General features: G+C 41.7%; 1 protein-coding gene across 4 annotated transcripts; it reads left to right on the forward strand.

The window, feature by feature from the left end:
- The first annotated feature begins 1,627 nt into the window (after positions 1-1,627).
- Positions 1,628-5,209, forward strand: LOC104088945 (probable serine/threonine-protein kinase PBL10). 4 transcript variants are annotated; one of them, XM_033654199.2, is made up of 6 exons: positions 1,628-1,746; positions 2,177-2,518; positions 2,617-2,761; positions 3,256-3,383; positions 3,519-3,636; positions 4,320-5,209. In XM_033654199.2, the coding sequence occupies exons 2-6, from the start codon at positions 2,411-2,413 to the stop codon at positions 4,637-4,639; spliced, it is 819 nt and encodes a 272-aa protein (XP_033510090.1). In that variant the 5' UTR covers positions 1,628-1,746; positions 2,177-2,410; the 3' UTR covers positions 4,640-5,209. The 4 variants fall into 4 exon arrangements, with proteins under 4 accessions (XP_033510090.1, XP_033510089.1, XP_033510091.1 ...); XM_033654198.2 differs by having other exon boundaries at positions 1,668-1,746; positions 2,364-2,518; XM_033654200.2 differs by having other exon boundaries at positions 1,688-1,746; positions 2,187-2,518.
- Positions 5,210-12,120: the final 6,911 nt, after the last annotated feature.

Genomic DNA, 12,120 nt, shown 5'->3' on the forward strand with positions numbered 1-12,120 from the left:
TTGGGTCAAAATTGAGTCGCAACTCAAGTTTTCATCTGCAATCTGATGGATAGACGGAGCAATTTAATGGCATGCTGGAGGAATATCTCCGGCACTTTGTAACCAGATCGCAGAAGAACTGGGTGAAGCTTCTGGATGCTGCTCAACTGTGTTTCAATTCACAAAAGAGCTCAAATACCAACAAAAGCGCTTTCAAAATTATTACCGGACAGCAACCGCTACTCCCACATACTGTGAATGCGCCAAACATATCAAAATCTCCTCGGCCTGCTAGCTTCTCAAAAGAATGGAAGCAAAATTTGGAGATAGTGCGGAGCTATCTTGTCAAAGCTCAAAAGCGGATGAAAAGGCATGCTGATCAGAATCGCCGCTTTGTTGAATACCAAGTGGGGGACAAAGTAATGGTCAAAATCCCAAAGCGTTACTTGTTTGCAGGGGTCCATGACCCTCGCCTATTGAAAAAATATATTGGACCCTTGTCCATTGAAAGGCGCATTGGAAAAGTTGCATACCGGGTAGATACCCCAACTTGGTGAAAAATCCATCCCGTTTTTCATGTCAGTCTTCTGAAACCTTTTTGGGAAGATATGGAGGATCCTTCTCGAAGCCAACTCACAATTCCAAGTATTCGAGGCCCCAATTCAACTTGGAAAATGCGTGCTGAAGCTATTCTTGATGATCGAGTGATTTATGCCTCAAGGAAAGATCACCAGGAGTTCTTGGTGAAATGGCAGGGATGTGATGCAGAGGAGAATACTTGGGAGAGGGGAACAAACCTCAAATCCTACAAGAGCTTAATTGATGATTATCTTGCAAGTAAGGCATCGAGGACGTCGCCAACTCAGGTGGGGGAGAATGTCATGGGCGGCTTTCCAGCCATGCCCCATGACCCTTTTGACGCGCCCCGTGGCGTCCTGGCAAGCCTCCCAACGCCCAGCGCCATGGTCGGCCCCGTGGTCTCGGCAGCTCCAAGTGACAAGCGCGCATGTGCCTCTGTCGCCCCACCAATAGCCATCACCAGTACCCAGCCACAGACAGATGCCAACAGCGTCGCGCGCACAGATGACGCCGTGTGCGCAGACCCTAATGCTGAAGACAAAGTTGCTGCCAACAGACTTGTTTCTATTTTATAGAAGACTAAGTCCTTTTCATTGTAAATATAAAGTAGTTTTACTACATTTTCTTTCAGTGTGCTTTTACAGCTTATTTAGGTCAAGTCATGTAACTTTGGTTTATTTTTTTTTTTAAGCATTATTAAGGGGACCAAGCAATCAAACTTTCTAGCAAGCAAATAATTCTCTGTACTGGTGTCTCTCCCCCCGACACCGTATTATTTTTCTGTAATAGCTTTCATTCAATGCAATCAAGCTTTCTTTCATTCTCAATTCTCTTTTCTGCTCTCTCTCTCTCAATTGCTCATGACATTGGTTTTCCCGTAAGTCACTTACAATCTAGTCTAGCGTACGGAAGGGACCTCAGTTGGCGGATACTAATCGTACTGACATCGATTGCTTAGCCTTATGTCGCCCTTCCAAGAAACTTCAGGACGGCGTCGCGTAACAGCGCTAATGATATTCTCCCTCCAACTACTAACTTAATAATTTGAATTATTATACAAATAGTACTATTGACTTCTTTTGTACACAAGGAAAATTTGCAGAACCTCATTATTCGGCAAAATCCTGAGTGAGTGAAACAAAAAGAAAGAATTCTTCGTCAAAATCATGCCTTTCTGGCACTCTAAAGGTGACTATTTTCGATTTATCTTCGTTCTTTTATATTGATTTATATCTATTTTTGACGTGCCGATCTATTTCCATTTCTAGGGTTTAGGTTTAGTTATCTCCCTAGAGGCCGTACGATATCTCTGATTTTTTTAGAAGAAATTTAGAATGCGTTTCGTATTTTTCAAAATTTTGCATATGGTCTGATTACGAGAGGCGGAGGCACAAATTCTGAATATGAGATTCGACATGGAAAAAGCCGCTTAGGTTGATAATGTCATGCCTGCCCTAAATCTTAATATAGCTTCCTACGTTATTGACGCACGCAATTGGGTGTTTCCTTTTTTGTTCTTGGTATTTTGTTACAAAATTTCAATTCCCCTATGATCATTTACAGATTTCAATCCCTTCTTGTTATAATGCTGTATGACCCTCTTGCCACTTCTTTACAGGTTGCTTCAGCCTGTCTTGTATAAGGAAAAGAATACCCAGTGAAAAATGATCTTCCTGACGTCACTGTGGAAAGTGATATTTTTGATGTCACAGTGGAAAGTGATATTGTTGATCTCACTGTGAAAAATGATCTTCTTGACCTCACATTTGAGAAATTGAGACAGTATACGGGTCAATTTTCTCCAGATAATCTTGTTGCAATCTCTCAATATGGTAAGCTCTACCGTGGGAAGATGCCTGTGGGTTTGAATCAAGAAGATGAAACTACCAAGGATGTGGCTATCAAGATTCTGTTTGATCCCAGGCTTCTTCGAGACAATAAAGACCTAGTGAGATTTGAGGTTTGTGTCTCTATTATGTGTGTGTGCACAATCTCTTACCTAGTGATTCTTTTCCTAGTTTATGCTTAGCCTGGAAGATTGCTTGCATGTGCTTGTAGGATGAACTGAAATTCTTGCAAGATCCAAGGATTAGGGGCAATCCGAACTTAGTGAAATTGATTGGATATTGTCGAGAGGATAAAATTCTGGGGGTTGTTTACGATCTCAAACCACGTGACACCTTGTATAACTTGATCATTCAAGGTACCCCTCTACTCTCATATTTATATTTATTGATTTTTTCCCATCAATCCAAGTTTTGGTGAATAGAGTTACCCAGTACTTGTGCTAGTGGAAGGTACCTGTGCTTGTGAAAGTTAGCAGGTACCCCTTAGAATTAGTCGAGGTATGCGCAAGCTGGCTTGGACACTACGGTAATAAAAAAAATAAATATTACATGTTTCAACCTTGTCTTGAGTATCTTCTGCTGTTAAATGCATTTCCTGTTGCCATATCGAGGTCTATACTACTAAGACCATTGAGTAAAAGATCTGTTGTCACTAGAAGGTGGAAATAGCTGTTACCACCCTACAATATGGGGAAGAGACCATAAAAAAGAGGGCTTGGGGGGGGGGGGGTAGACACATGTAGGAAATCCTTTTCTTAATCACTGAGACATGCGGAAAAAATTATTCATGAAAAAAAGGAGGACGAGATGTGCAGACAATGTAATTACTTTTTCTAGTTTTCTTGTTCAGATGAGTTCAAATGGCTGGACAGAGTTAGGGCTGCACTTGCATTAGCTCGCTTGCTGAATTTCTTGCATTGTCAGAAGTCACAATACCTGATTCGCAACATTAATCCAGCTCACATAGTGCTCGACAAGGTACGTTATTACAAATACGTTTTGTTGTTTCCACTAGGTATGTTAAGTTCCTGGTCGTGTGCTGACATTGTTATTTTGTGTTTTCACACAATATTTCATGAATGAGTAAAATTATTGTCTGTTCTTTCTCTCCAGGATTTCAATCCAATCCTGTTTGAATTTGGTATGTTACTTGGAAGTGCTTTGGATAAGACAGTCAGTCAACGTGAAGCTGGAACTTTTGGCTACATTGATCCAATTGTTGCTCAATGTGGTACTAGTCCCTAAACCCAGTCATTGTTTCAATCAAATATAACAGTTGTAAATTAGCGTTGTTTTCATTATAGTCACATGATGGTGATAGGTAATACGCTCTTGTGGAGGTGCCACTTGATTTTATCAATTTTAGAAGTTTAGTGTATTGAAAACATTTCTCATTAAACTTATTGGAGCTGTCGTCCTGCCAAGTTCCAAATTGACCCCTTGTTAATTTTTTGATGTATAAAGGTTGACACAATATCTTTGGAGGAAAAGAGGCGAATAATTGTGTTAATTTTGTGTTTAAAATACATCATCCTTTCCACTCTTTTTTTCTGTCCTTCCATTCTAAGCAAATTTATCCAAAAGTTTCAGAAACCAAGATGATGGTTTGTAGGAAACAACAGTTCACGATAAGAACTTGTAGGGATTAAATGTGAAGCGCGATAGGAACTTGTAGGGATTAAATTCTAAGCAAGTCCAAGTAAAGCACCATAGAGTTTTTGAAACCATTTCTAGTTTTCTTTTTCCCTTTAGAGTACGACTTTATTCTTCTTGTTTTTAGTGTGCTGCTTTACTTGGACTTGCCAAAAGAAATGGTGCTTCTATCTTTCACAGTCTGTCCATTTCGTTGTTCTTTCTTTCTTTCGCTGAAGCATTTGTTCTTATGCGCTTTTCACGCTTGTAAAATATGTGCAGGTGCGTGGACTGTCAAATCTGATGTTTACTCATTTGGTGTTTTGCTCTTAGATCTTATGAGCAAAAGAGTTATTGATTTGAAAAACACCCTAGCGACTGCAGTTGATTTGTGGGCCTTGAAAGAGTACAAGCCTGGGTGTTCACTTGTGCACCAAAGTCTTGAGGATGATCCATACTTTGATCGTCGTGATGGACCTAAAATGACAGATCTTGCAATGCAGTGTATGGATGAAGAAGAAGAGAAGCGACCACTAATGAAAGAAGTTGTTAGCCGTCTGGAGGCTTTACATGTTGTGCAACAGCATGCACAGAGGAAATGAGTTCTGTATACGGTGAAAACCGGTTTCGACTTTCATATGATTAGTCAAGGTCGGAACATAATGGACCGAAGGTCATCTTCATAATATCAGATCTGAAGCCAGGTTACCGAGCTATAATTTCCGGGACCGATCAAATACCGAACTCGAAGTCATTACCGAGCTCGAATCCAAAATCGAAGTATGATGCAAAGCGGTGTCATCGAGCTTGAGAGCCAGAGACCGACCAATACCGAGCCCAAGTCAATACCGGGCCCCGAGTCAATATCGGGCTCTAAATCTGGAAACCAATCAATACCAAGTCCGATCAAGATCGAGCCAAGGGACAAGAGCCGTTACAGTCGCACAAAGGAGAGAGTATCTCGGCGGAAATTAGGGAAAAGATATTCTATCATGGGATCCCCATTATGTATTTTTAATTATATCTAAAGTAAGATTCCTCCACTATAAGAGGGATAGCTACTATTTCTGTAAAAGGGGGGAACATCAAGACATTAATACACTCATGTTATTCACAGAGAAAAACATACTGATATCCATATAGAGATTATCCTCTTGTGAGCTTTATACATTGATTCATCTTGCTTGTTCATAAACTAGCTTTCTATTCAATTTGGTTTGTATTTCATTCTTATACAGTCGATACTCAATATATTTCTACTTACTTTCCGATTTGTGCCAAGTTATACCACGTACCCTTAGAACTACGTACAAATTCAACTTTATCCGTTTTTCGGGTAAACAGTTGGTGCCCACCGTGGGGCTAAGGATAACAGTGGTTGTTTGGTACGAATCTCTACAAAACACACCATTTTATGCTTGCTCTTGGAAGTGTCTTTGATTTCAGGTTAAAAATAAATATCTCTCAATTAATGGCCCTACCTATCGACAACGAAGCAGGCCTTCAAGATGAGAACAACAACTTAACTCCCGGGGATGGAAGGCCACTCGTCGATCCCGTTGGAGCTCGGGTCGAAGAGCCAATAGACGTTAATTCACATATGGCCATCGAGGCAAACCAACGTTCCGACCCTGAAAATAACATTCAAGGTGGAACTCGGTCTGCAGCTCGGAATATTCAAAACGCTGAGAAAAATGGAATCAGCTTGCGTATGATCTTCGAGATGTTGCAAGCACAACAAAGTAGCAATAGCCCAGTTGCAGAGTCAAACCCAGGCACAGACCAGACTCGAGCCCAGTCCACCCCAAGAAGTCACCCAATCAACGGGGCAATATATAGTAAGGTCAAATGAGCAAGAATCGGAGACTAATCCCAAAATTGTTAAGATGTTCGAAGAACTGACAAAACGAATAGAGTCAGGAGAAAAGAGGATCGAAGCAAACGACAAAAAAAATAGAAACGTACAACTCCAGGGTTGATCAGATCCCGGGGGCACCCCCGATTTCGAAAGGCTTAGATTCCAAAATTTTCATATGGAAGCCTCCCCCCCCCCCCCCCCCGAGCGCGGCTCCTAAACTTATCCCAAAGAAGTTTCGCATGCCCGAAATTCCTGAGTATAATAGAACGACCGAGCCCAACGAACATGTCACCTCTTACACATGTGCCATTAAAGGGAACGATTTAAAGGACGATGAGATTGAATCTATATTATTGAAAAAAATCGGTGAAACCCTGTCGAAGGGAGCAATGATATGGTATCATAATTTACTGTCTAACTCTATCGATTCTTTTGCTATGCTTGCATATTGTTTCGTAAAAGCACATGCTGGGGCTATAAAGGTCGAGACCAGGAAGTCGGACCAATTCAAGGTAAGACAAAAGGATAATGAGATGCTAAGAGAATTCGTATCTCGTTTCCAAATGGAACGAATGGATTTACCATCAACTACATACATTGTGCTATTCAAGCTTTCACTCAAGGTCTAAATGAACAAAGCTCGATGGCTTCACAGCGGCTGAAGCATAACCTGATCGAGTACCCAGCTATTACTTGGGCCGATGTGCATAATAAGTATCAATCCAAAATAAGAGTCGAAGACGACTAGTTGGGTTCCGGGCCCGTTGTTAAAAGGGACATCGACCGAGAACCAAGGTCAAACAAGGATCGATATCTGCCATATAACGGAGATCATAGGGGGAACGAACCAAGACGTAACCTCGTACAAGGCAATAAAAGAATTGATCGAGGCCAAGGGTCTCGGGGGCTTATGAACGGGAATGGGTTCGACCGGCATACCGGACCTAAGGAAGCACCTCAGTTATTGGAGTATAACTTCAGCATCGATGCATATGCTATAGTGTCGTCTATCGGACGCATCAAAGATACTAAATGGCCTCGACCTATGTAGACCGATCATGTCTAGAGGAATTCCAATCAAATATGTGAATATCATGGCACTCAATGCCACAGAACAGAAGATTGCAGGCAACTAAGAGAGAAGGTAGCCCGGTTATTCAATTAAGGGCACCTTCGAGAATTTTTGAGTGATAGGGCCAAACACCACTTCAAAAATAGGAATTTCATTAGACAAAACGAACAAGAAGAGCCACAACACATCATCCACATGATCATTGGTTGGATCGATACCCCTAGGGTCTGGTGCTTAAACGCACTAAGATGTCGGTTGTAAGAGAAAAATGATCCCGGACTTAGGATTACTCCTCTAAAGTGACCTTGTCCTTTAATAATGAAGACGCGGAAGGAATCATGCAACTACATAACGATGCACTGGTAATATCTGTACTTATGAATAAAAGTCAAGTTAAACGTGTGTTAATTGATCCAGGTAGTTCGGCCAACATCATTCGATCGAGGGTCGTAGAGCAACTCATTCTACAGGACCAGATCGTGCCCGCAACCTTGGTACTAAATGGATTCAATATGGCATGCGAAACTACTAAGGGTGAAATAATCCTGCTAGTTAACGTGGCCGGGACCATCCAAGAAATGAAGTTCCACGTGATCGAAGGCGATATGAGATACAACACCCTGTTCGGAAGACCGTGAATCCATAATATGAGGGTTGTACCCTCGACCCTCCACCAGGTTTTGAAGTTCCCAACATCGGAGGGAATCAAAACGGTCTACGGGGAGCAACCGACAGCAAAAGAAATATTTGTTGTCAATGAAGTGATTCCTATATCATCATTATCATCAGCAAAAGGATTGGATTCGAAGGGGGAACGGAATACCAAATAGCAATCAGAAACATCCACTTCGACCCAATTAGAGAATCAGAAGACTGACGAAGATGATGCACATAAGATCCCTCGATCCTTCGTAGTCCCCGATGATTCCGACGCTACCCAATCAACGATCGAAGAACTGGAGCAAGTCATACTAATTAAATATCTGCCTGAACGAAAAGTATACCTGGGCACGGGGTTAGATCTCGAGCTCAGGAAAAAGCTTATTCAATTTCTTATAGCTAACATACACTGTTTCGCTTGGTCCCATCTTGACATGACAGGGATCCCACCGGGAATCACCACTCATAAGCTAAGCTTGGACCCAAAGTGCCACCCGGTGAAACAAAAACGAAGGCCACAGTCCGAGGTCAAACATGCCTTCATCAAAGATGAGGTAACCAAACTTCTTAAAATAGGGTCTATTCGGGAAGTAAGATATCCCGAATGGCTAGAAAATGTGGTGGTAGTCCCTAAAAAGGGAAACAAACTTAGAATGTGTATAGATTATAAAGACCTGAATAAAGCATGCCCTAAGGATTCTTTACCTTTGCCTAATATCGATCGTATGATCGATGCCACGGCCGGCCACGGGACTCTCAGTTTTCTCGATGCCTATTCTAGGTACAACCAAATACAGATGAACCTGAAGGATCAGGAAACAACCTCGTTTATCACTAAATACGGGACTGGGTGTTATAATGTAATGTCATTCGGTCTAAAAAATGCTGGTGCAACTTATCAACGTCTAGTAAACCGAATGTTGAAAAAGCAAATAGGAAAATTAATGGAGGTTTATATTGATGACATGTTAGTTAAATCCCTGCGAGTAGAGGACCACTTAAAGCATTTGCAGGAAACTTTCGACATACTAAGGGAATACAATATGAAGCTCAATCCCGAAATATGTGCATTCAGGGTTGGCTCGGGCAAGTTTCTCGGTTTCATGGTGTCCAATCGAGGAATCGAGATTAAACCCGATAAAATCAAAGCAATCAAGGACATTACAGTGGTAGATAATGTAAAAGCCGTACAAAGGCTAACGGGGCGGATAGCCGCCCTGGGACGATTCATTTCGAGATCCTCGGATATGAGTCACCGATTTTTCTCTCTGCTAAAAAAGAAAAGCAATTTTGCATGTACTCCGAAATGTCAGCAGGCTTTGGAAGAGCTAAAACGGTATTTATCGAGCCCTCCGTTGCTTCATACACCGAAGGCAGACGAACAACTTTATTTGTATCTAGCTGTCTCGGAGATCGTGGTAAGTGGAGTCCTAATTCGAGAAGAACGAGGTATGCAATTCTCTATTTATTATGTCAGTCGAACTTTAGGTGAGGCCAAAACTAGATATCCACATTTAGAAAAATTAGCGCTTGCTTTAATAAGCGCCTCTAGGAAACTAAAACCATATTTCCAATACCATCCGATACATGTTGTAACAACTTATCCTCTGCGAAATAGTTTACACAAACCTGAGCTTTCAAGTCGATTGGCCAAATGTGCCATAGAGATCGGTGGGTATGACATCGAGTATCGACCTCGAACCGCTATCAAATCTCAAATCTTAGCGGACTTCGTGGCTGACTTTATGCCGGCCTTCGTACCCGAGATTGAAAAAGAATTATTGATAAAATCGAGTTCCTCTTTGGGAGTCTGGACCCTCTTTACGGATGGTGCCTCGAACACAAAGGGGTCCGGACTGGGCATCGTACTAAAATCGCCCACAGGTAATGTAGTTAGACAGTCTATTAAAACTACAAAATTGACTAACAATGAGGCCGTGATTGCAGGTCGCGAACTAGCCAGAAGTTTGGGGGCCGAGGTCGTGGAGGCTAAATTTGATTCTCTCCTCGTGGTAAATCAAGTCAACGAGACTTTTGAGGTCCGAGAAGATCGAATGCAGAGGTACTTGGATAAATTACAAGTGACCCTACATCGATTCAAAGAATGGACTTTGCAACATGTACTTCGGGAGCAGAACAGTGAGGCCGACACTCTTGCAAACTTAGGTTCGTCGGTCGAGGATACGAACTTAACTCGGGGTCTGTCATACCACTCATGAAATCAGTAATCGAAGAAGGCCACGCCGAGATAAACTCCACGAGTTTAACCTGGGATTAGAGAAACAACTACATAGAGTAATTCAAGAACGGGAAGCTTCTGTCAGATCCAAAAAAATCGAGGGCTCTACGCACAAAGGCAGCACGGTTCAACTTATCCGAAGACGGAACGCTATTTAGGAGGACGTTCGATGGTCCACTGGCAATATGTTTGGGACCGGGAGACACCAATTACATCTTACGTGAAATTCACGAAGGCACTTGTGGAAATCATTCCTGTGCCGATTCGTTGGTCCACAAAATAATCAGAGCAGGATATTATTGGATCGATATGGGCAAAGATGCGAGGGAGTTCGTTCGAAAATGCGACAAATGTCAAAGACATGCGCCAATGATTCATCAACCCGGGGAGCTTCTCCACTCGGTCCTATCTCCTTGGCATTTTATGAAATGGGGAATGGACAACGCCGGCCCCCTCCCATCGTCTCCAGGTAAGGCTCAGCTTATTTTGTTTATGACTGATTATTTCTCTAAATGGGTTGAAGCACAGGCTTTTGAGAAAGTCAGAGAAAATGAGGTGATAGACTTCATTTGGGACCACATCATATGTCAGTTCGGGATGTCATCCGAGATTATATGTGACAATGGAAAGCAATTCATCGGAAGAAAAATAACCAAATTTCTCGAAGACCACAAAATCAAAAGGAAACTATCAACACCTTATCATCCCAGCAGAAACGGACAGGCCGAATCGACCAACAAAACCATCATCCAAAATCTTAAGAAAAGATTAACCGACGCTAAAGGAAAATGGAGAGAAATACTACCCGAAGTCCTATGGGCTTACCGCACAATATCGAAATCGAGTACCAGGGCGACACCATTCTCGTTGGTTTATGGTGCCGAAGCTCTTATCCCGATTGAGGTCGGAGAACCTAGCATTAGGTTTAGATATGCAACAAATGAGTCGAATAACGAGATAATGAACACGAGCCTAGAGTTAATGGATGAAAATAAGAAACAGCTCTCGTCCGATTAGCCGCCCAAAAACAGCGGATCGAAAGGTATTATAATCGAAGAACCAATCTTCGATATTTTAAAATCAGGGACTTAGTGCTAAGGAAAGTCACCCTCAACACCCGAAATCCAAATGAAGGAAAAATGGGTTCGAATTGGGAAGGACCGTATCAGGTTCTCAAAATCATCGGAAAAGGATCCTACAAGCTTGGTGTAATAAACGGCAAACAACTACCAAACAATTGGAACGTGGCGCACCTAAAACGATACTACTGTTAAGGTACTGTCAGGACCCCAAATTCCCTCCGTAGGATGTCGTGATGGCACCTAGTCTCTAAGAATAGGTAAGCCTATCAATGCGGAATAAAAATTTAAATCTGAAATAAATAAACTACAATCCAAACAATTTTAACTCCCAAAACCCGGTAGAAATAAGTCACAAGTTTCTAAGAATTTATTCTCTATGTCTCCATACATCAGAGTCTAAAGCAAATAAGGAAGACAACATAGTAAGATAGATGGGGACTCCGGAGTCTGCGGTCACTGACAGATATACCTCGAAGTCTCCTCGTACAACTAGTTTACTGATGCCTGGTCTGATAAGGTGTACCTAGATCTGTACAAAAAGATGTGCAGAAGCGTAGTATGAGTACACCATATCGGTATCCAGTAAGTGCCAAGTCTAACCTCGGTAGAGTAGTGACGAGGTCAGGTCAGGCCCTACTGGAAAATAATAATTGCATGGTAAAATATTTAACAATATAATAAAATAAAATGACAATGGAAATGAATCAAATATCATGTCACCATTTAATTACACAAAATAATGGCAAGTAAAATCTCGTGGAATCAAAACAGAATTCATTTCAACTTTAAGAAAATCACAACAAATAATCAAAGGCAACTGCGGCCATAAATCAATATCAACAAGGGAACTCCCGAGGTAGTGCCTCGTAGTCCCAAATCATAAATAAATTCACAATATCTCATTTCCTTATCTCACCGCGGGAGCCTTTACAATTTATTTTAAAGAAAATATTTTTTCCGAAATAGCATCCCGCGTTTTAGCCATCCTTATCACCCCTCATGACTTCTAGTAGTTCCCCTTACTAGCCACGTGTATCAAGCCACCCTTATCTTACCGCATGCGTTTTAATACCCACACTTTATACCACCGCATGCGTATCAATATCACAATATATCACAATTTGCACCTCAAGTGCTCAAATAATTTAACTTGCCAAAATACTTCAACAACA

The sequence above is a fragment of the Nicotiana tomentosiformis genome, chromosome 1 (genome assembly GCF_000390325.3).
Source record: "Nicotiana tomentosiformis chromosome 1, ASM39032v3, whole genome shotgun sequence".
In the NCBI taxonomy this organism is placed as follows: domain Eukaryota; kingdom Viridiplantae; phylum Streptophyta; class Magnoliopsida; order Solanales; family Solanaceae; genus Nicotiana; species Nicotiana tomentosiformis.

What these genes read in the sequence shown, in the direction of transcription:
- LOC104088945 (XM_033654198.2), top strand. Translation starts at nt 1,725, where the DNA reads ATGCCTTTCTGGCACTCTAAAG. An exon ending in GCCTTTCTGGCACTCTAAAG is followed by an intron (nt 1,747 to 2,363) that starts GTGACTATTTTC and finishes AATTTTCTCCAG; the next exon opens with ATAATCTTGTTGCAATCTCT. An exon ending in AAGACCTAGTGAGATTTGAG is followed by an intron (nt 2,519 to 2,616) that starts GTTTGTGTCTCT and finishes ATGTGCTTGTAG; the next exon opens with GATGAACTGAAATTCTTGCA.